We start from the raw sequence: 24,078 nt of genomic DNA, 5'->3' as shown, positions 1-24,078 counted from the left end.
ATGCTTGGACAGGTTAACTGGCTCTGTGGGTTTGGCCCTTTGTAGTGTAGAACAGGTGTAGGACTGTGACGTGGCAGTCAAATAGATGCTCCTAAACACAAGAACCCCTAGTACATGGGCCTTGTATACTTTCATGTGGAAACCATTCCATGAATTGTGTGCACTCCCATCATCTGTTTCCTAAAGTACTAGACATCCTATAGGGACTGCTAGACAGCAGAAAGTTCTCATCTACTTTGAAGAAGTATGTGGTGTCCACTGCAGCAAGTAACAGTACTGTGGATGGTATCTTACTAAAGATTTATACCTGTATGAGCCCACATAGGATGCTAAACTGAAATGGGTCTTTTTGCTCATAATCACATCAACAAAACTCAATGATCATTTTAGATATTCTTGCCTCTGGATGCTGACTCCAGAGTGACATTGTGGTTGAACACTGGGTTTCTGTTGTATCACCCACTCAGGTTAACCTATTGATCTCACAGTGTTGAATGAAAGTGAAACTGCTGAGCATTCCTTGCTATGCCCGTTAAATGCCCTACAGTACTATTTGAACTGGACAGTGGGGATTCAGTCATCAGATCAACTGTTTATCTGTCACGGTAGAAAGACAGAGACTGGCCCATCTAGTGACTGGACCACTGGGTGCTAGACTTCATCACTTTGGCCTACATCTGTGCAGCAGCCACTTTGGCATTACCGTGTACCTTCTCCAGGTTTTACAGGGTTAATATTGTTAACATTGCTGGGGAGACAAGTGCCGCCTTCATCTCCAAGCACCTTTCCAGTCCGTCTGAAGATGGGTCCATTCCTCGTGATGCTGTGACAGGTCATCCAGATGATTGTCACAGCCCTTAGCAGTTAGGAAGGGTGAAAAACAATGCTAATTATATATGTAACTGTGATACAAATACCAGATAATCGTGTTAAAGTGTTCTCCGTCATTCAGAACCAGTGCTGACCTGCAGGAACTCTGCAAGAATCGTCTTCCAGGTAATCAGTGAGCATGCGGCAATAGTATTTATATGAAATACTCTGTCATATGGTCAGTTTATGATTTTGCTGAAAGTCTCGGCATGTATGAAACACACCAATATCTAGTCCTAAAGTGAAAACACAATAATCTGTGTTGAGAAAACTAGTCAATTGTTGTGCACTTATTAGCTCTTCAGTCTGATTACTTGTTTAACAGGTCCCCTGATTATACTGGGGAATGTCAACATGTTCTAAAAAGCATAAATAGCAATTTTGCTAGAATAGCTGTATAAATAATTTCCTTCCCAACTCATGTTCTTAGAAGATTAAATAAATATTAAATAAATATTAGATGAATTTGCTATTTTTTCCTTTTTAACACTGTAGGATTTTTTTTTTTAATCTAGTTATTGTAGAGGGGGTCTTCTTCACCATTTGCGGTAGCTGGATGTCAGTAAGGCTGTTGATGAGGGCTTGGCTGAGCCGTGCCAGCTCCTTCAGCAAGCTGTCATTGTGCTGCTCGATCATCTTGTTCTCTTCTTCAATGGTCTTAAGGTTGCACTCCATGGACGAAATCTGGATCAGTATAGATTGAAAATTGCGATTGAATTCATTTTCATTTCATTTTACGTTTTCTTTTAACATCTCAACATAACACATAACAAATTATACTTTACTACGTGCAACTAAATGCATAACTATGCAATTGACAACAGATTTAGAAAAAGAATGCTATCTGTGAAGCAGACCTTATGTAAATAAAATAAATAAATAGTTTAATTTCTTTGAATCTCAGTGAAAGAAGCAGAGTAGACAACTAACATAGTATTCTAACCTTTTAAAAAATTCATCAGTCTCACATAATATCACTTTAAAGTGAACACCAAAACGTTTAGCTTCTTCAGGCAAACTGTAAATTTACATAAATTAAAAACCTACCAAACGTTAGAAGTTAGCATGGACTCACTTTGAATACGGTTTTACATGTGTGACGCTAGTATTTGTTTATGCTTTACCTGTGTCTGAAGCTGCATCATGTCGGCCTCTATTTTCAAATTAGACTCATTGAGCTCCTTGATTTCATGATCCAAATGCTGCATGTCCTCACTACTCTCAATGCCTGTCTCACACACAAGAAACAACCAGAACGCAAACGGAAAGTGAGTTAAAATGGCAGCATCATGCTTTAGCGCTAAATAATCATCAATTAGGACAAGTTACAGCAGCTAAAATGCAGTTATTACGTAGAAAAACAGCTAATCCAGACATTCCTGTGCTGGACAGTGATGTCTTGCAAAGCACAATGCAAAAAAAAATGTAAATAATAACATTACACACCACTGCTAGTTTTCAGTTTGATGGTCATCATCTCGTCTCCTGAGAGCTTCCTCTTGATGCTCTGAGCGTTTAGTGGACAACCTGACAAACTGGAGAGATAAAACAGCATTGATATAAACATATTGTCTAAGGGCATTTTCACAGCAATTAGTCCATTTGAGTCTGAATCAGAGTGACATTGATACTTGTGTCATTTCAGTTTCTTACTGAACATAATTAAACAAACTAAAAAGCAAAAAAAAAAAAAATTGATTAATTAGAAATACAACATTAGAGAAACACTTATGTGGTACTACAGCTCTGTCTTTTGGCCCAGTTTGTGTCTTCTGGTTCAGCCATCTCTGATTCATTTCCTGCAGTTGTGTTGATTCGGAGTCTGAATTAGACTGTCTCGGACCGGACATTTTGGTCCACACCTGAGTGTGTTGCTGTGTTCTCTCACCTGCCTAAAGAACCGCACCCCAGGCCGAGAACACACCAGGAATCTGTTTAAACCGATGAAACGCTGTCTGTGCAGAAGCCTAAAGTGTTTCTTTTGGCCCAAATTAAGGGAAGTTATAACTCTTTCCTGTGGTAAAGAAATGCTTCTTGCTTTTATAAGAATGATAACGTTTAAACTCCAGCATTTTTTTGCTCATGATCTCAGGTTGCCCCAACAAAGATTAAGCTTTAACTTGTATTAAATCGAAGTTTATCTATTAGTCCAGTTGCACCAAACATTAACCTTGTTTGAAATAATCAGAATTGCATAGAAGACATCATTTAATCCTGGTTTTACAGTTTTAATGTAAACTCACATGAATTTTAGTTCTCTTGTTCATAGTTTGAACTCTGAGTTAGTGATTAAGTCATCTAGTCATGCATCTGATTTTGTTTAAATTTAAATTTTCGGATTTGGATTTGATGCCAGTGTTTGCTCAAACATGGGGGACAAAGTGAATTAATTCCAGGTCAAGATTTTAAAGAGAAATTTAATAACTAATTAAAACTTGTTGGTTTACATTTCACTATAAATACTCATTGTATTTGGGCTTTATTTAGTTTATTAAAGAATATTCATAGAAATAGACACAAAAACTTCCTTCTTCTGAAACTTATATTTGATATTATTACCTTTATTATTATTGTTATTATTATTATTATTATTATTTGAGCTAAATGGTTAAACGTTTTCATACTGCATATTGTTCCTCTTAATCCACAATTTGAAGTGACTGAAGATAAGGGTGACTGAAGGGTTAGGGGCACATGGTCAGGGTTTGCCCCTTACTTACCTCCTGTGTGTGGCAAACACGTTGTTGGCGTGGCCCAAACCGTTGCAGCCAGGCAGAGGGCAGTGAGGCAGTTCTTGCTTGCAGTTTTTCCAGGAGAAGGCCATGCCATTCAGCTCCTTCTGCCGCTTAGCAGCAACAGGGCAGCTGCCAGCACTACGGTGGGAGGTGTATTTCCCCGAGACATGGCCCTGTCCATCACAGCCTACTACAGGACACCTAACACACAGGACACGGAAGAAATCAGATGCAGTTTGCTGGGACCGTGGGCTGCCTACTCATGTGTGCGGCTCACATTTACACAGATGATAAATAGCAATTTTGCAAGAATAGCTGTATAAATAATTTCCTTCTGAAGTGTTCATAGAGGATTAGATAAATATGAGATAAAGGTTAGATGGATTTGCTAGTCATTTTTCCTTTTTAACACAGTAATTTTTTTTTTAAGCTATTAGTTTTAATATAAAGGAGGTCTACTTCACCATTTGCATAGGTGGATGGGGCAAAAAAGTATATACTGTTACAGTTAAAGAAAATATTTTTTGTGGCATGTAGAGAATATGTACAAACTGAAAATCTACAAGATTTCTAATATAAACTAAAATACTCAAAGATTTTAAGAATAATTCCACCTGAATGAATAATGAATAGTGCATCAGGATATAAAAAAACAATATTACATATTATGGTATGATGTTTTTAGAGAAAATTAATAATAGCAACAATAATAATAATAATGATGATGATCATCATCATCATGAACAAGACGTTTATTATAACTAACCCTTTTTCGTTAACCCATTGCAGATGATCACTTTTAAGCGATTTGTCTTAGATGTGTTTAAAAAAAAAAAAGTGCATTTCAACTTGACACATTTCAAGCTGATAAAATGCAGAAAAATGTATGAGTCATAGCACTCAGCTATGGAAAACACACACACACACATTTTATATAATGACCCAGAGCATCTGAGTGTTGTTTTCTCTGATGATCGTATAAGGCCATTTACTTAAAAAAATAAATAAATAAAATAAGGCAAACTATAAATAAGCCTGCTCGTAAATAACGTGGTTGTTGTGCACACCATGGTGTGTTTAAATCCTCCATCTTTATTTACCATGTTTATGGTTTAATAGCTCTGTGACCAGGCGTATCGGCTGTAGAACGAGGTCACTGTGACAGGTTGCATTTCAAGACCCAAACAAAGCAGCGGCCCTCTGTTGTATGCTTTTTTTTGTGTTGATTTGTGGGTCACCCCGCTGGGGGCGCGTGCAGATGCGGCCCAACCTTTTGCCCCCGCTTAAATTAAACCTCTTGCCGCACACAGACAGATACTCTTTTGTTCCCTTACACTCCAAATCACTGCACAGTGACACGTTTATTATAGTAGATTATCTGGTTGAGGCCAAGCTCAAGTGGGCTTTGCGCTTTGCTTGCACTGTTATTTCATCACCGGGGTGTAAAGAAAAAGCTGCGGTGAACTAATAGCCGGAACGCGACTTGTAAAAAGAAAAAAAAAAAACACGGTTGAACGTTTAATTTATCGCTTTTGGTAACTCACACACACATCTATAAATACCTCTGAACTTCGCTGTGTGGGAATATTTTTTTTCTAAACCATTAAGAAGATTAATCCGATGAAATGCTGATTAAAATGTATCCAAAAAAAAGAGATTGACAAAACAAGCTCGGATAAATAATTAAAAGGGTTAAAACGGTTGCTTTGAAACTAAACATAAAACCTTGCAACAAGCATAAAACTCTAAAAGTCTAGAGTTGGCCAATTTAATTTTTGCCTCTCACCTTCAGGTCAGAAATGAAATGACACAAATTGCAGATAATTGTTGTGTGTCCTGCGTCGGGGAGGAGGAAAAAAACGCACATGATTTCTGGGTCACTGGCCCTTTCTCTGATAGCCCATATTGGGATAGGTGAAAGGCTACCTGGGATGGAACAAATAGCTCGCTCACGCGGCCGCACAGGGGGGAAAAATGTTGTCGGTGGCTCTAATTAGAGGAAATCACAACTCCAATGCACCTCTTACACACGGAGGAGGTAGTGACCACATAAAACACACACACCACAATGGAAAATGGAGTCATGCCATATGGCCACCAATTTAGAATAATCTAGGAACATTATAGATGCACCGGGTCTGCTCGCTCCATCCCTCCCTCAGTCCCTTTGACATGTTCCCGAGACCTGCTGCAGGGGTCATTTCTAAGCTCTTTTGCCTTCGCATTTGTAATTAAAATAAAAGATACTGGCCCAGATGTAAATGTAACAAGAAGCATGAATCTCTTTCATTAATATATTTGTATGTGACGTACGAGAACTGCTTGGTGTAATTCCTAAGCTCTTGTCTTTGCTTTAATCATTTGAAAAGAAAAGAAAATATAAAAGATATAAATTTAAGATGATATTCTCATAGCTCACACAAAACTTGTTTGAAAACCTGATTTGACCTGTAGGAATGTGTATTTAGAAAGTAATCAAATTATATAATTTTGCAAATATAATGTGTAAAGATATTTGATTATTTTATGTTACGGAATTACACAATACTTGAAAAAATAGCCAAACAAACAAATTCGTGTGACCTTTGTTGATATGCACATAAGTGTATGAGCTCATAAATATATTGACAGCGTAATTCTAATAAAGGTTCTGCTAGAGACTCTTATTAGAGGTTTTCTGTAGTTTATGTGTATTAGACCTGCTTTGGTGTAGGTCTTAATTCATCTTGTCTTTGTGAGCAATTAAAAAAAATTAAATCATGTAAATGTAAGGAGATACTCGCACAGCGCAGGTGACTTTGGATTTAGAGCATCAGTCTCTTTCATTAATATGTGTTAAGGTATTACGTTACAAAATTACACAACTTTAGAAAAAAAATTGTCAACTGAGGATTTGTATTTGGAAAGTATCTTTTAACAACATAATTTTACAAATGTAATTTGTTAGAATACATAAAATAAGTCATAAAATAAATAAATAAACAGACAAAACAAAAAGGGAGATAGTTATCTATCTGTCTATCTATCTATCTATCACTTTTGGGGAATGTGTGGTCACTGAGCAATTTTAATAAAGTTTCTGCTTGAGCCTCTAATTAGAAGCATTTTATAGTTTACACATACATGACATGTATGAGACGTTAATACTCTACAATACTCTAATGCCACAGCTGACTTTGGAATTTCTTTCATTAATATATTTGATGGTATTATGTAAAAAAACTGAAAGAAGTCACCTACATAATGGGAAAGTTTAACAATGTAGTTGTAATAAAGGTGCTAGATTTTCTAATTATAAGCATTTTATAAATGTTTAAGTGTTTTTTTTTTTATTCAGATATGTAAACTGTAAAAGTAACTACAATCATTTTATCATATTTTTTCTGTCCAGTGCAGGTGTCCAGTGCAGGTGTCGCTAATTCTGAGTTTACTCCGACTAAGAGCTTTATAGCTATTCTTCTGCCAAAAATTGGTCAATGGATAGAAAAAAAATTACTTGCTGAATTACTAGCTGATAACTAGCTGAATCAACTGCAGGAAGTCATGAACAAAACTCGCAGCTTGTTTGTCTATGCAACCACTTATTTTACAAACAACACGAAAAGCTTACTTGATGTCTGGCTCCTCCTTCTCGTCTTTGCTGGGAGTGAGCTTCAGGTTGCCCTTCCTGGCACGAGGACAGCCTGACAAACTAGACACAGAAATAATAACGTGTCAGACCTCAGACAAGTTCAGCCGCGCACACGCATGCATGAAGAAGATACGGCTATTTGGTTGCATCAAGGCGTTTAAAAGCTGCCACTCTCATGTTGAAACAAGGCCATGATCTTGTCAGTCCCAAAATGTCACACGTGTATTTCATCATTCATTTATTTGCATGGTTAAAAAAAATCACTCAAGTAAATTGTGTAGTGTTGGATATAGGAAGTCTCCTACCTTCTATGGGATGCATAGTTTCCTGTAACATGACCTGAACCATCACATCCAGGGGTTGGGCACCTGTTTACCATGCGATGCACAGTAAATATCACTATACTGAAAAGATGACTGTAGCTAATATACTAATGATATTGTTTACTAGAAATTGGTACAAGTTGAGTCTTTTGGATACTGTACCATGCCACGTACAGCATACTATAATCTTAATCTGATCAAAATCTACAGCATGATGTTTTAAAACTAGTGTTAAAATTGCTCTTACTTCAGTTCCTGTGCATTAGCAGCCATCAGAGATTTGAGGGTCTTGTCGGCTAACGGACATCCAGATACACTACGAAGAAAAATATGACTCATTTTTGCTACAGTTATGTTCAATGTATAGTAACTTTTTTATACAAGTATAAAATTTGTAACGAAATGATGAGTAACACTTTCTATGAAGCCATGGTCAGACATTATTATAACTGCATATTGTGGAAAAATGATTTTATAAATTCAGCGAATCATAAAGCGACAATAAAGTGCTATAATTAAGGGAAAAAAGGACGATACAAAGCACAGGAGTGTAAAGTGCAGGGTATTTTTTTACAACCTGCACATACAATTAAGCTGCAAGTTGCAAAAAAGAAATGCAATTCAGATACATATACCGAATTTACGATATTGCTTTTATATATATTTGGAACTTTATTTGAATGTACAAATGTATATTATTAATTATTATAAGCATATTAATGAAACAGTGTGATTAAAGGCTCCATAATGCATCCAAAATGAATATGAATACAGATACAATGCTGGAAACTTGTAAAGATACATTACAAAAAGTACAAGTATGTAGGCGTATCAGAACAGAGTTTGCGCTTTAAGTGCTGAACAGAAAATGAGAGAAATTTATGCATCAGGAAGATGAATCACGTTAGGTGAATTGGATGAGTCATATTCGGTAAATCGGGTGAATCACATTAGGTAATCTGATGAATTGCATTAGGTGAATCAGATGAATCATATATCATTTGAATCACATTAGATGAATTGGATGAATTGCATTAGATGAATTGTTTACCACCACATTTGGTGAATCAGATGAGTCACATTAGGAGAACTGCTTGAATCACAGGGTGAATCAGATGAATCACATTAGTTGAATCGCTTGAATCACATTAGGGTGAATCGGATGAATCGCATTAAATGAATTGTTTGACTCACATTAGGTGATTCAGATGAATTGCGTTAAGTAAGTTGGATGAATTGCATTAAATAAATTGTTTAATCAAATTTGGTGAATCAGGGGAATCACATTTGGTGAAAGGATGAATCACATTAAGTGAATCATATGAATCACATTTGGTGAATCACATGCGCATTAGGTGTTCCTGTTGGTGATTCAACTTCATTGAGCTCATTTAACAATGCATTGTGATTATAAATTAATACGTGTAGCCAGGCGTGTAAGGAAATTGTTTCTGCTGACACTCGAGTGAGTATTTTCTCTTACCTTCTGTGCGATGCATAATTTCCTGTCACATGGCCGCTCCCATCACAACCAGGTGTTGGACAGCTGTCATGCAGAATGTGTGTTAGACAGAATGTGTGTTAGAGGTGTTCAGATTGAAATGAATGAATTCTTTTTTTTTTTTTTTTTTTTTTAAGAAAATGATACTGTTTAAAAATTAAACTTACACAGCTCAATTATTAAAAATTAAACAAAATATAAATAATTTAATTTTAATAAAAATCTAAAATTGACATTTTATGACATCATTTTGATCCAACAGTAACAAGGTGAAAACTTAAAAATAAACATTTAATTAAAATATTACACATATAAAATATATAGCGCATCTTTTTTTTTTCTTTTTTTTTGTCTATTTATGTAAGTATTCACTTTTGTGGAAGTGGTGGCTCACTGGTTAAGGTTCCAAGTGAATGAATCAAAGCTCTTAAGCCTGAACTGCTCTGATTAATTGTAAATCATTATGCAAAGTGTAAGTACTGACAGATATTTTAAAATCCATGCTATCTGTGGAAGTAAAAGAGATGACCCTGTTTTTAAATCACTCCATGTGTTTTTGGTACGTTGTCGTACCTCATCAGTTCTTTCTTGGTGTCTCGTATGAGCATCTTGTTCTTGGCGCTGGTCATGCTTGCATCTCCGGCAAAGACTTTATCCTCGAGTGACATCCTATCCAGCTGCTCCATCTACAAGATGCAGAATTATTACCCAAAGGAAAATGACATCAAACCGTAGTGTAATGTAAGCACACCAGCTGTTCTGATCCAAGCCATGCTGCTTAAGTATTACAGCGATTGCTACACTGTATATATAAATCCATCTGAACTCTCTCTTAATCTCATGTAGAATTTATGGTAAGCCAAAAGCTTTGGAACTGCCTTCTATATTACATGTTTAAGATATCTTTAAGGGCCAGATGTCAGGAGAGGAATTGGACAGATAACTGACAGCTATACGAATGGTTTGGATTGGTCTGGCTTGTCAGTGCCGAAAAGTTGCAGAACAGTCAGCATTTTGGGAATCTCCAAATGACCAATATTGCTTGACGTCCTGCGCAAGAGTTTAGTTTTGGAGTCAATTTTTGGAAAATACAATCAGTACAGTAGGTCTAATGGGTTTAAAGCCTAGTCAGTAATGATGTACTTTAACCCTACGAAGTCTATGCCTACTTTTTAGAGATTTTATTAAAAAAAACTAAACCAATAAATATCAAAAAGAAAAAAGAAATTCTGCTGTTTATAGTATAGCTAACTTCTGTCTTGAAAAATCAAATAGCGAATAAATAAAATTACAAATTACAGCCGAGTGCTTGTTTATAAACAAAAAAGGAAAAAGACATATATTTTTTTTAATACTAAATTTGCAATCATGTCTCTGTGACAAGATACAGTTTAATGTAATTCTCATATAATTTTTAAATCATAAAATTGTAAATCAGTGACAAGAAAAACAATTTTCAGTTTTTTTTTTAAATTTAAGATTCCTTTTGTAAGAACTTCATAAAGCAATCTTAATAATATGTAATTTATAGGTCATACATATATCCAAGTGCTCATAAATGGCAACCGGGCAAACAAAGTAGCATTAATGATGTTTTAACTGACAATAGTTAACATGAACATGCCATAAATTTCAGCATTAATATATTAACATCAGTAACAAAAAGTCACTGTCATTTCTATTAATACCATATCCATTAATCAGATTAAGTGCACAGTGTTGTTCAAACATGAATAACTGACAAGCGGAACACAAGTTTTAATATTTACAAGTAGAAACCAAAGCTCAGTAAGTTACATAAGGAATAAAACACTCTGAGCCATGCTGTTTTAGGAAAATAATCAAGGAGGGCGTGGTGTGATGAACTGGAGTTACTCTTACCACCTTCAAGTTGATGATTTTCTAATAACAACACGACCTGACGTGCTTTATTCCTCTTATCCCATAGCTATTTGCCAGTTCCAATGATTTCTTATTTATTTTTATCTGTTTATAGTTACCTTTAATGTTGTAGTACATCTCTCTTTTTGTGGTACAGCCTCTTTTTTCTTTCTCTTAAAGTTTAAAGTGTAGCGTATCATGTTACAGAGAAAGAACAAAGCGAAAAACTCCTCTGTCCTGAAGATGGGGGAAAGTTACAGCTTTACTTCTGACTGTTTCAAAGCGCTGACACTGGAGACTCCTTCCATAAATGCTAAATAAAAGTCTCCTCACAGAAAATTTCACCGCATTAACAGTTATTGGCCACTCAGAATCGAGAATCAGTGCAGGAAATAATGTTAGTTGAGGAAAATTTAACGTAAAGCGTTACATAAGCGTTCTTATTTGTAGTTTAAAAAGTATTTTAAAGACCTGTCAGTTTTCCACAGATGATTTTAACATGCATTCAGAAAGCCATGTAATTATCATCATACGTCTTTGTCTTGCTGAAGCGGTGCTTTGCTGAAATTCAGGGGCGTGTCCCAGCCCTCCTGCTCGTACACAGCTCGGAAGAAGGCCGTGGAAATTTGGAGGCCTCCCACTTTGGCCAGAGAGGGCTCAGGAGGAGTGAACACGGCTTCTCCCAGCGCAGGCATGACCGGCGAGTCCATGGTCTTCTCCTTCTTCTTCTTCATGCTCAGGTCCAGAGTACCATTCTCATCTACTTCAATCACAGAGTCCTGAAAGAGGCACACATCACAGGTTTGAGGTGAATGCTGATGATGAATTGCCACTAAATAAGTCAAAGCTAAAATAAGAGTCAATTCTGGTACACATTTCTGGGGGGGTGTATTTGGGGAAAAAAATTAAAAAGATAACCATTTTACAATTTTAAGATTGAAAACAGTACAAAACTTTAACATCTGATCAGCTGCTTTCAGATATGAGTGTTATTTAAGAGTAAAAAAAAATCATAAAGATATTTTGATATCTTAGAAAAGTGTATTGTCACAATTTATCATGATAGCGATATTGTCTAGATATTATATTGCCCAGGCCTTGTGTTTGTGTGTGTGCATTTGAGTGTGAGTGAGAGAAAGACATCAGTGTAACTGACGTCAAATCAAATCAGTATTTTAAAAAAAATTGTATCACCCTCAATGCCAATATTTGTCAAATAATTGTCATTGAAATAGAAACGTCATCTATAATCGGCGTGTGACGTAATTTGCGTGACTCAGTTCATATGAAGAGGTTATGTTGGTTAGAGCAGGGTTACTCTTTATACCTTTTACATTTTACACTTGTCTGAATTTGTAAGAATTTTTTTCCCCATGAAATCACATTCAATAAATCAATAAAAACATCGGAGTTCAGTGAAACACAATGATATCTATTTAAGAAGGGAAATAATTATAATTGTAAGAAAAAAAAATCGGTGTAAGTAGGTGGCTACAATGCTAATGAGATTTTCAATTAATGAAATTTAGATTAAAGATTTAATTAGATTATTTTTGCTTCCCTGTATTTTATTTATTTATTTATTTATGCTCCTCCTTTTTTAGAAACAGCTGTAATGTTTTTTTATTTTTACAATGAATAATTTATTTGTTTGTTTGTTTATTTATTTATTTATTTATTTATTTACAAATATCCAAATAGCCCCTTTAAAAAAAAAAATCCAGAATTAATTAATTAACTCTTTCTTTCTTTCTTTCTTTCTTTCTTTCCTTGCTCCCCTTTAGAGACAGTTGTACAGTCTTTTCTTTCTAATGACAATTTTTTTGTCTTTTTCTTTTTTTTTATGACAAACGAGCAAGACGGGAGCTGCACATGAAGCTTGTGAGTCATTTACAGAAGTTAAAAGGCTTAACCGTTGCTTAATGTGGTAAGTTTTCTTCTCTGCAGCTATCAGTTGATGTTGTGAGTGGAGAGGGAGGAGGGAGTTTTTAGACATTAATTAATTGTAAAAGAAATAACAAATTAGCATTCATTTAGTAAATAAAAGGAAAACGAAAAACATTTATTAGTAGTCATTGATTGATTAAATCGGTACACCTAATAAACTGGCAAATCAGCACACACATCTTCGCTCTCTGGCGCTTTGCTGAAACGGCACACGGTTAAAGAAAGTGTACGGTGTTTGGATGGAAGGATCCACTTGGCCCGAAACGCCACCAGCCGACATACTTAAAATGCATACAGACACTTGGAGGCAGACGTCCACAGATGACGGAGCAGCTAACACTGTTTTATTCATGCGCTCGCTTTGTACAGTACCTGCTCTCTCTCTCTCTCTCTCTCTCTCTCTCTCTCTCTCTCTCTCTCTCTGCCCACTGAACATGGTCCGCTTGCTGTGTAGGTGTCTAAATCATTTCACACCACACCTCCTCTAGTTCCTCTTAGTGCCAAGCTTTAACTCGCTGCACTCGCTGTTAATGATGGCTGAGGATGCATTTTATAACCGATTACACTTCATCAGAACTTCACTACGTTTTTCATACTCGTGTCTCTGTTCTTATTCCTACATGGATATGTACTTCCCAAAAAACAGATCCTACAACCATTCCTTCTCCCCTGGACGCTGTAGACCTGTACCTAAGAGCTGCTGCTGTAATCAGAAAGACTCATCCTAGGACTCTTATTCACAATCTACTACAGAAGAGGACGGGTTTCCTTTTGACTCTGGTTCCTCTCAAGGCTTCTTCCTTGCCTCTGACCTGCTTATTAAGGATCTAAATCTACATCTACATCTGGATTTCTGTAAAACTGCTTTGTGACCATCTCTATTTGCATACTAAATAAAACTGAATTGAATTATACTCCTTTACAAATTCCAAGGCAGTGTAACGATGGCGCGACAGTCTTGCAACGTCTTGTTCGTATCTACTAGCTGAATTTGCATTTTGTGCTTCTAATATTATTATGATACTCTTCTGCCTGTTTGTTTTTTTTTTTTTTTTTTTTTTTATTCAGGGCGTCCCATAAGTTCAGCATCGTAGGAGAAACACAAGCATTATCAAAAAACAAAAGCTTTTATTTACAGAATGTGCTCACTATGTCCACCTTTTTTTTTTTTCAACACACAAATTCTTATGAGTAGAATTATTTGCTCAGATACAACATGATCTGTAAGAATAAAAAATATACGTTAAGCTTATCATGCTGGACCTTATGATGTATTGATGTTTAAGAGGATGTCCTCTTTGGTTTATCCTGAGGGAGGCATAACAGCTCATGTAGTCTTCTGTTATTTAATTTAAAATCTAAACAGTGATTGGTTTAATCCAAGTTTGTTAAAAAGGGATGCTAAGCGCTGATCCCGTTTAACATTTTACTTAACAAAATATCGTCCACCATCTGCAGCTGAAAGAGAACAACAACAACAACAACAAAAAATCCGCACGCACACTTTCCTACAGGAGCCAGGAGAACCCCGGCATTAGCATAAAAGTATAAATCAAATGCCTCACCACATGTTTAACAAAAAAGCCTTCTAATTGTAATCGAGAAAGAAGCCTGATTGTATTCTCCCCAACTCCTTTTGATGTGATTACACAAATTCTCCTTTGTGTACATTAAAGCTTTAGGGGCATGGAGGGGAGGAAAAAAAAAAGAGAGGAAAAAAAACTCTCTTGTTGTTCTGCCACCAGAGACACACACAGTTCTCTGTGCCAAAAAAGTGTCTTTTGATGTTCTCTCCCACCTTTTTCATACACAAATCACAGTTGCTACAGAATAGCCACATTAAATACCTCTCCCCCACAAGCGAGTGCTCTAATTTGATTACCTTTGTGAACGATGCCAGTGGTCGGGCATCACTGTTGTCCCGGTAACGGGTAGAGAGGTTGAGGATGGCGGTGGACGCCGTACCTGACTGAAGAACGCTACCCGGGGCTTGGGGTCGGCTTGGGCTCTGCCCACCGGGTTTCACCACACGACCGCCTGCAGCCAGGAAACAGGGGAATTGTGGGGAGGCTGTGGGAGAGGCACAAAAACACGTGCATTAGATCGTGTTCAGAAATGAAAATTAATTAATCATGAGCTCCCATAACACAGTTCTTTGGCTGAATTATGGATTATGTTTATTTATTAGGCCATTTGTTTATTTATAGTACAGAAATAGTCATCTCTATAATAATAAATATATTTAAAACACAGCTCTATTGACTGATTAATTCTGATTGGTCAGAAGGTGTTGATTCATTTTCTATAACAGTGGCTCTGACCGTACTTCTGGCTGTTTCCATAGTAACAACGCAGGGACTCGTACACTGGACACTCCAGATAAATGGCTTCAAAGATATGAGTGATTGCTGATATGGTGAAATTTTCTGTAAGAAGTTTAACGTTTAACATGGAAGGACGTAAAGTTGTCACTTTAGGTTTTCCAACATGTTCAGGACAGAGGAGTTTATGCGTTGCAGTTTCAAAGTAACATGACAAGCTAGGTTTTTTGGCTTATTAACTTCAAAAGAGAGGAAAATATAGCTGCTATAATGTACGTGAGAACAGGAACTAACTAGTAGCGTGGATTAAAAATTAGGATGTCATTCTTTAATACATAAAAATTGTAATTGTTGGCAAATTGCTGTGTAATAAAAGAAACAAAACACTTCAGGATGTAACAATTTCCTGATGCAGGAAATTCAACCTCGGAGAGGTAACAGTAACCACATCAGTTCTTGATTATTTTACTAAAACGACACAGCCCCAGGTGTTTTATTACTTACACAACTATAACAATCATCATCAGTTCCTCTGCTAACTCACAGTCATGGAGGTGCGAGGCCTCTTGGTTCTGATCGGAGACCATCTGGGTCTGCTTGCCGAACACCTGAGCGTCAAAACTGGCGTAGTCGAAATGGCCCTTGCTGTACTTGTCCATATCTTTGGCCATGCCAGCCTGCAAGGCGGTCATAGGATGGGCAAACTGGTAGGCGAGCTGCCCGAAGTCAAACTTCTTCATCTGAACCAAAGGTCTGGAGAGGAGAGAAGGAAAGAAACACACTCGTGTTGGACGCGAGTATTAACAAAGTACAAACCTGCAGTCGTTTATTCAACCATAAACAAATGATCATTTCAGGTAACTAATTTGAGTGTTTTGAGGGAAGCCTTTAAAACAACAACAAAGCATGCAGTCTGGAATTTACCCTTCCGCTAGTATATATCATGATCTGATGTTGCTCGTGATTTCTGATGTTACTATAAATAATTATACCAATTAAAATTTATTTGGAGAAAAATTATCTTAAGTTGTCTTACCTTGCCATCTTGTCTGAAGGTTGTCTACACTTGGACAGGTCATCTTGGGGTTTAGAACCTTTCTCTGCCGCAGCAATTGGGCAGCCGGACAAGCTACGGCAATAACGCATACTTTAATGAATCTATTAATTTTTTATTAAGACGTTAATACACATTAAATGTAATCAGGTCTCACAATAAGACTGGATCTGGCTATAAACATACACGGATGTTTGTCATGTTCATGTTTTATTTCCCAGCCTTTGGTCGGATTTCACCCAAATATGTTAATAATGTTTACTCATTACTTTTAATATTAACGGATAACCATAGTAAAGTTATTTATAGTAACATGCAAATTTAGATATGTGATTCTTTTAAAGCTGCTGTAAAAGATGTTTAAGCACACTTTACCTAAAGTATCTTTGCATTCTGATACCTTGTTTTTTTCTGATAGACATCTTTGTAATTCAGCAGATAAAAACTTCAGGTCTGGCCACATTAACCAATTGAAAAACTTCTCTGGAAACAAAAAGCCAATTAGTTTAAGTGTTTATGGCAGCTCAACCAAAATTACTGGAAGCAAAGAGCTAGCTTGATGGGCTGGGCTACGGTAAAGTTGTAAATTTTATGGAAGCAGTACCAGGAAAGGCTAACGTTTGATCAAAAGTTGCAGTTCCACTATTGTCAACATCTTCAGAGGTGCCTGTTTAGCTGTATCACTTACAATTATGACGAACTTAAATGATGCTTTTCTGCTTTTTCAGTTAAAGCAGCGTTCAGACCAAACACAAATAAAATCAACCCACCAGTTAACCAATTCCAGTTAACCAAGAGGAAAGGACGAGAAAGTTGTGCATTTGCTTCTGGTAGCGCTTATTTTCACTTTGCAACAATTTTATCTAGGTCTGGGTGAACTTCATCCTGAGAATTCATGAACCCTTGTTTTGTGAGCCAATAGAAAACAAGTGGGCGGGACTGCAGCCTCTTTGGTGGGAAAAATGAAGTAGTTGCTAATTATTGAGTAGCGTCACACTGGACTTTGCCTTGTTGTTTTCTTAACGGTGCTTGGTGCACATCTGGTGAGATTTAGCTGTCTCTTCCAGCAACATATGCTAAGGGAATTTGTGGTCAAATTCAGGTTTTCTTTCCTCTGCCTGCTAGGATTTTCTTGTAGCAGTGTTGGTATGTCTGCATCTTACGTTACACACCAGCCTAAGATAATTAAACATGAAGGCGAAAAATATTGTTATCCAAAATTTTTATTCCCCAAACCTAATAATGTAGCTGTGCCACTGTACTCTAGCTAGGACTTTATCAAATATAGCTATTACAGCTTAATAAATAGATATATAATTTTTTTTTTAAAAGACATGCGTATCATTTGTTTCTGCATACCTCCGATGAGTGCTGCGGTTACTATTGACATGACCTCTTCCAGTGCATCCTGGGGTCGGGCACTTCAACACATTTTCATGCATGGCTAGAACTATGGAATGAATGAAGTATGTCAGTTTATATGAACAAATTTGATGCTTAAAGATACAAAAACCACAAAGAATTAAATGATAGATGATTAAGGACCATCCAGTTATAAGGACACAAAGATAGCACTAACGACACAACAAAACTGTTAAATAAAAAGGGTCTTTGTAATTCATAGTAGCCACCCTGCCATAGCAGCAGCTCTGACAGTAGTTGTATCTGCAAGGTTTATATTAATGGACTCTTTCTAACATGTTATTGTTTCATTCGTGATTTATACAGGGACGTTCCACATAAACTGATTAAATATACGGTGAAATTTTCTCCAAGAATTTTTGGAAGGAGTCTCCAGTGTCAGAGCTTTGTAACTGTAACTTTATGTTTTCCAACACAGGAAAATCTTCAAGATAGAGTGGTTAACATTACATCATTTGTCCTATTAACTTCTAGAGAGAGGGAGGGAATGATGGAAGGACTGTTTCTAGTTGCTATAACAAGTTATAACAGGAACTAACTGGTCTAATGGATGTTCTACAACATTAAACAGAACTAAAAACTGATAAACATAGCATGTATTGTATTGTTTAATAATTACACAACTGTACTCGTTGCCAAAGTGCTGTGATATAAGAGGAATAAAATACTTCAATACATGCTCTTATAGTTAAATAATAAACTTTGAAGTGGTAACAGTAACTACGATTCGCATTGGGCTGCATCACCACCCAATTGTTGATTATTTTCCTATAACTGCACATCCTGAAGTGTTTTATTTCTTACTTGTTCAGTCGTTTAAGCTTAAGTCATTAAAGCATAAAGCACAGAGTGATGCTAACTATGCAGGTTCGTTTTAAAGCGGCATTCTTAAAGACGCTAAAGGTACGACAAGCTATAGATGAGCTGTTGTGTTGTTTACTTGCGGTACCTTTGCTAACTAAATGGTTACCTATGGTCCTGCTGGGAATTTAGACCAGGTGTCACAACCAGTGGTTATTCCAATCAAGAGGTATTTCTGCTAGCTAGCATTAACATTATTTCCCCTCTATGTCATGCCAGAATGACCAAAGTAAACAATATTGTAGAGGTTATTTGAATATACAGCTCTTTATTGCTATAGCATTTGGATGGAGGCAGTGTAGTTAGAGGATCAAACATTGTTTGGTGAGTTTGTGCTAAAACATACTGTGAACAGGAGCATTAAAACAAACCTGCACTTATCATCAAGGTAATTTGCTGGTATAATGCCAGCACGTTGCCGATTTGGTTGAGTGTAAGCCTTTTTTCCCGCTTGCCCCAGTTGCAACTAAAATTGTGCTTGTATTACCACCTCTAGGGACTCCTACTTAGCACAAACACAATTTTCCTGACTTTAAACAAATTTGCCTGTTATTAATATCACCCCACTTCAAAATAAATAGGCTTCTTTACCAAACTACTAACTAAATACAGAATGTAAATTCCTTTATCCATTACAAATAAGAATACTTGATTGTGAAATGTTAACCAGTTCATGCAAGTCCATAAAGTGTCCAGCAACACTAATTAATTACTCCACTCACTAAACCTGTTATATTGTTAATTGTCATCCAGCCAGTTATTTGTACTTGTTATAATCTCGCCCTCTCCTCTGCGCATCACACTTTCCATGACCGTGCCATTGTCTCAGTGTGCATCAAGACCAATTCACACCGAAAGCTTTTCTGAAGCATTTTTTGCCACGGAACAGGTTCACTTTCAATTAAAACAAGAAAAAAAAAAGAGGGAAATCCACAGCCGCTCAGTGATATGAGCTGAACTTACATGGGAAAAATGGTGCCCCATCCATCGTGGTCTGTTAAGTAATGATAGAGAAACCAATGAGTGTGAGAGCAGTTCAGGTCTGCGAGCACTGAGACACAAGCTTCAGGTCTACGCTTTACTCATGAGACAAGGCGCAATTCATGATTAGTGATACTGCAGTGTGCACTCAGGTCGACCATCCTCACGCTCTCTATTTAAATGCCATAACATCTTGAACATAAAACTCAGCATGAGGAGTTTATGGCACATAACAGCAACCAACATAAACAGATCTAAATGTTCCATGATGCCGCTGATCATTTCCATGACGCCGATTACTCATTTCTGTAGCAGTATTGATAATGTAATCAGCAAGTATCTAAAAAACATATACTCAGTCTAAAAAAAAAGGCTTTAAGTGCCATGTAAATTTTCAGTTGCAGAGTAACGCACCAAAGAAATCTATTCAAATCACACACTGCTGTTTTCTCTGCACAGTATACTTCATTTAAACTTGTGAGAATTTGCAACAATGAGGCTGTAGCTACAGAGCACAGTGTTTGCGTGGTCAGTAATGATATTTACATCATTCTGTTTACATTACTTATTGAACTTTTGCCTGTTTTCTCATGCTGAATCTCTGCACTGTCTTGATATCCGTATCTTTGACCCCATCCCTGTTCTCAGCTATGATTGTGGAATCAGTACAATAAAACAAAGCTTTAACCCTTGTGCCTTTAACATATAAGGAATAAGAGATGGCATGGCATGCCGTAAGAGGAAAATAATCTGTGAAATGGAGTTACTGTTACCACCCCAGAGTTGAATATTTTCCTATAACTGCACGTCCTGAAGTGTTCCTTTTATACCACAGCAATATGCCAACAATTAGAAATTTGTATTTATTAAAGAATGGTGTGGCATACTTTTTATCCATTTATATTTACGTTTAATTTTGTAGAATGTCTGTTAAACAAGTTAGTTCCTGTTCTCACTTGCGTTACAGCAGCTATAAACAGTCGTTCCCTCATGAGCCTCTCTTTTTATCTCTCTCTTTTGGGGTTAATAAAGCGAAAAAATGCAGCTTGTCATGTTACTGAGAAGCCCCAAAGCGTGAACTCCTCTGTCTGGAAGTTAAAGCTCTGACTGTTACAAAGCACTAAAACTGGAGACTCCTTCCATAAACGCTAAATAAACTTCACAATATCACACAATTACACAGGTTTTTTGAAAAAACAAAGTCAAATCATATTTTTAGAAATCAGTAACTTCTGATCAATCAGATTTGAGAATCCAACAGCGTATTTATTGAACATATGCATGTAAAGATAGCTGGAGTAGGATACTCCCTGAATATATTATAATTCTAGGTAGAATTCGGGATTGTTTTTAAACTGGGCAGTGAAGTGAAAATTGCATTTAGTCAATTAACTCTGTTCCTTCATGAGAACTAAGACACAGATTATAGTTGATCCTATTAACAGCAACAAACTTCACACTTAATGTTTTTGCTTCCTTCATGCTGCTGGAAATAAATCTCTGTTTCAAATATCAACAAGGAAACAGACTACAGCTGTTAAAAAAAAAAAAAATAAAAAAATAAAAAAAAAATAACACTGGCTGTTGGATACCGAGGGAGTCCTGTATCCCTAATAACTTTTCCCTTTTGTACACATTTTTTCATTTAGTTTGGAGGACATGTCTGTCCATTTATTTCTAAACGCTACATCCGCTCTAGTCCTTTGATTTGCGGAAGACTGCTGCAGCTCTACGACTTCATGCTTTCATACTGAAAGCCCTTAATTACATTTGCTGTTCCTTTTGTTGCTTCCCTGTTTAATGGTGAATGTTTGTGTTGCTTTCAAATGGCAAGAAAAAAAAAAAGGCAGTGCGTGAAAAAATAAGTGTTTCCACACCATGATGCTGATTTGCATACCACAGTAAATCAAAAGCAGTAGACAAACTTCAGAGCAGAACTTGTGAAATGACAAACGCGTTCTGCGTGCCTTCTGGAAATGTGCTTGATTAAATCTACACTGAATTTACCGTGGTACATAATACAGTCTACAGGTAAATGCACATTATTCAAATCAGTGGTAGTTTTGGTGTGTATATTATAGGTAAGGGAAAAAAAAACATGCTTGTGTAGGAAAATAATCAGTGATGGGGTGGTGTGATGAAGCAGAGTTCCTGTTGCCACCCTGAAGTTGAATATTTTCCAATAACACAACAGTATGTACCAAAGTGTTTTATTCCTTTTAGACCACAGCGATTTGCCAATGCTTATATAGTTTTTTCATGAAGGAAAGACATCATACCTTTTATCCATTTATTTAAAAAATGCAGCTTGTCAGGTTACAGAGAAACCTCAAAGCACAAACTTCTCTATCCTGATCTTTTGTTAAAGTGATTTAAAATTAGTTTTTAAGACAAGTAATAGAAATATAATAGAATATAATCAACAGCACTGACATCGAATGTTGATTAATTTCCTACAGCAAAGTGTTTTATTTCTTTTATACCTCAGAAATTTGCCATTGCAAAAGAATGAGATGTCATAGAAAATTAATCAACACCTTCTGGCCAATCAAAACTGAGAACTCAACAGTTCTGTGGTATCATTTTTTTTTTATCCACACTATAAGTTATAACTATAATTTTACTTGTAGAAAATTTCAGAGTTTGCCATTTAACATTGACGTTAGATCTGATAGAAAACTTGATCACACCTTGCTTAGCTAATAGCCATGGTGCATAACATAATTCCAGTGAAATTATGTTAATGAGATTTGGTTCATTTAGAGTAGAAGTCCTAAAAAAATGACAGAATAACTCACTTTCAGGAGGCACTCGGACTTTGTGGGGACATCCCGACAAACTTCTGTGGTGTGGGTACAATCCGGTCACATGACCCGTCCCATCACACCCTGGGGTCGGACACTTAACGTCTTTCTTATCTGTTCTTAGCGAGTCTATGGAACAACACAAATTCACAAAAATATCTATCGCAATCCAATCTATATATGTTTTTATATATATATATATATATATATATATATATATATATAGCCATATGTTGGGTTGGAATCAAAGTGTTAATCTGACATTAGCTATGATTCAGATCTTGAATGTTACTTTTTTACTTTCGGGATTAAACAGCACTTGTGAATCAGAGGCACTTTGGGGGGATTTACGACTTACACACAGGGTTAAATGTCTACTTGATACCTATCAAAGTTGATTCCACTTATTTCCAAAATGTGTTTATTTAAGCGATTTAAGTGGGATCATCTATCCCTCAGGGTCCAAACTCTTTCTGTCCTTCCCCATATCCCTCTTCTTTGTCCCTATACTGGTGGTTGTTTCTGCAGATAAGCCACACATGGGATAAAGGATAGGATGAAGTCAGATCCACTGTATGAGTATAGTTCATTAGCATCCAGAGACAGGATGCAGTTTGCAGTCTGTGCTGTGTTAAATTATCCTTTCAACCAGAAGCCCAGCAAAATGAATGAGATTACAAATAAACTCGGGGATGTGGTACTTAAAATTTACCACCCTGTTTTGAAGAAAATAAATTCATGACTAAATGAATACACAACACAGTGCTGCGTTCTACTTCAACTCTGTCTGGGTTCCTCTGTGGGGACGAGAGCCTAATGCCACTGTCTCATAATGTGTTTTATATTTATAACTGGCTAAAGAAACTGGATTTAAGTCCAGCACAATACAACAAATATGCAAGAGTGTTGTTAGTCAGTAAAGCCCTAATGGTACCGAAGTTATATACAGTCATATATCACAGCCTTTGACTTAGATTGTAAATACACTGAAAGTACTATATTACAATTATTATTACTAGTAGTAGTAATAGTAGCATAATTATTATTCATAGTAGAATTATTATTTGTAGTAGTAGTTGTTGTAATTTAATTATTATTCATAATAGGAGTAGAATTATTATTATTATTATTATTATTATTATTATTATTTTAGTAGTATTGTTAGTAGTTTATAATACTACTAACTAACATTAATAATACTACTACTGGTCTAGTAGTATTCATAGTAGTAGTACTAGTAGTACTGTTAGTAGTAGTATTGTTATTTGTAGTAGTAATAGTAGCAGTACTGTCAGTAGTAGCAGTATTGTTATTCATAATAGTATTAACATTAATAATCATAGTAGTAGTAGAATTGTTATTGTAGTTGTAGTAGCAGTGTTGTTATTCATAATAGTATTAACATTAATAATCATAGTAGTAGAATTGTTATTGTAGTTGTAGTAGCAGTGTTGTTATTCATAATAGTATTAACATTAATAATCATAGTAGTAGCAGCAGTATTGTTATTCATAGTAGTATTAACATTAATAATCATAGTAGTAGTAGAATTGTTATTGTAGTTGTAGTAGCACTGTCAGTAGTAGCAGTATTATTATTCATAATAGTATTAACATTAATAATCATAGTAGTAGTAGTACCAGTAGTAGTGTAGTTATGTTTAGTAGCAGTAGTGTTAGTAGTTGTAGTCTTATTATTCGTAGTAGTAATAGCATTAGCAGTACTACTAGTAGTAGTATTATTATTC

The 24,078-nt window shown here is 36.1% G+C and overlaps 1 protein-coding gene across 3 annotated transcripts in view; it reads right to left on the bottom strand.

Annotated features, from left to right (window-relative positions):
- Window positions 1-24,078, bottom strand: part of st18 (ST18 C2H2C-type zinc finger transcription factor) — a 49,778-nt gene that overhangs the window by 3,680 nt on the left and 22,020 nt on the right. For 2 of the 3 annotated variants that reach the window (XM_053236631.1, XM_026926148.3), the window contains exons 7-21: window positions 22,326-22,460; window positions 17,623-17,713; window positions 16,246-16,338; window positions 15,754-15,962; window positions 14,771-14,958; window positions 11,475-11,720; window positions 9,634-9,746; window positions 9,043-9,105; window positions 7,807-7,875; window positions 7,542-7,604; window positions 7,216-7,296; window positions 3,591-3,806; window positions 2,317-2,405; window positions 1,995-2,098; window positions 1,411-1,554 (exon numbers count right to left, since the gene is read on the bottom strand). In XM_053236631.1, coding sequence (XP_053092606.1) covers window positions 1,411-1,554; window positions 1,995-2,098; window positions 2,317-2,405; window positions 3,591-3,806; window positions 7,216-7,296; window positions 7,542-7,604; window positions 7,807-7,875; window positions 9,043-9,105; window positions 9,634-9,746; window positions 11,475-11,720; window positions 14,771-14,958; window positions 15,754-15,962; window positions 16,246-16,338; window positions 17,623-17,713; window positions 22,326-22,460 — 1,904 coding nt within the window. The remainder of the gene's footprint in view (window positions 1-1,410; window positions 1,555-1,994; window positions 2,099-2,316; window positions 2,406-3,590; window positions 3,807-7,215; window positions 7,297-7,541; window positions 7,605-7,806; window positions 7,876-9,042; window positions 9,106-9,633; window positions 9,747-11,474; window positions 11,721-14,770; window positions 14,959-15,753; window positions 15,963-16,245; window positions 16,339-17,622; window positions 17,714-22,325; window positions 22,461-24,078) is intronic. The other variant, XM_034308702.2, reaches the window with a different exon arrangement.

The sequence above is a fragment of the Pangasianodon hypophthalmus genome, chromosome 1, assembly GCF_027358585.1.
Source record: "Pangasianodon hypophthalmus isolate fPanHyp1 chromosome 1, fPanHyp1.pri, whole genome shotgun sequence".
Classification (NCBI taxonomy): domain Eukaryota; kingdom Metazoa; phylum Chordata; class Actinopteri; order Siluriformes; family Pangasiidae; genus Pangasianodon; species Pangasianodon hypophthalmus.
The sequence above is the reverse complement of the archived record's forward strand: the minus strand, read 5'-3'. Positions and strand labels throughout refer to the sequence as shown.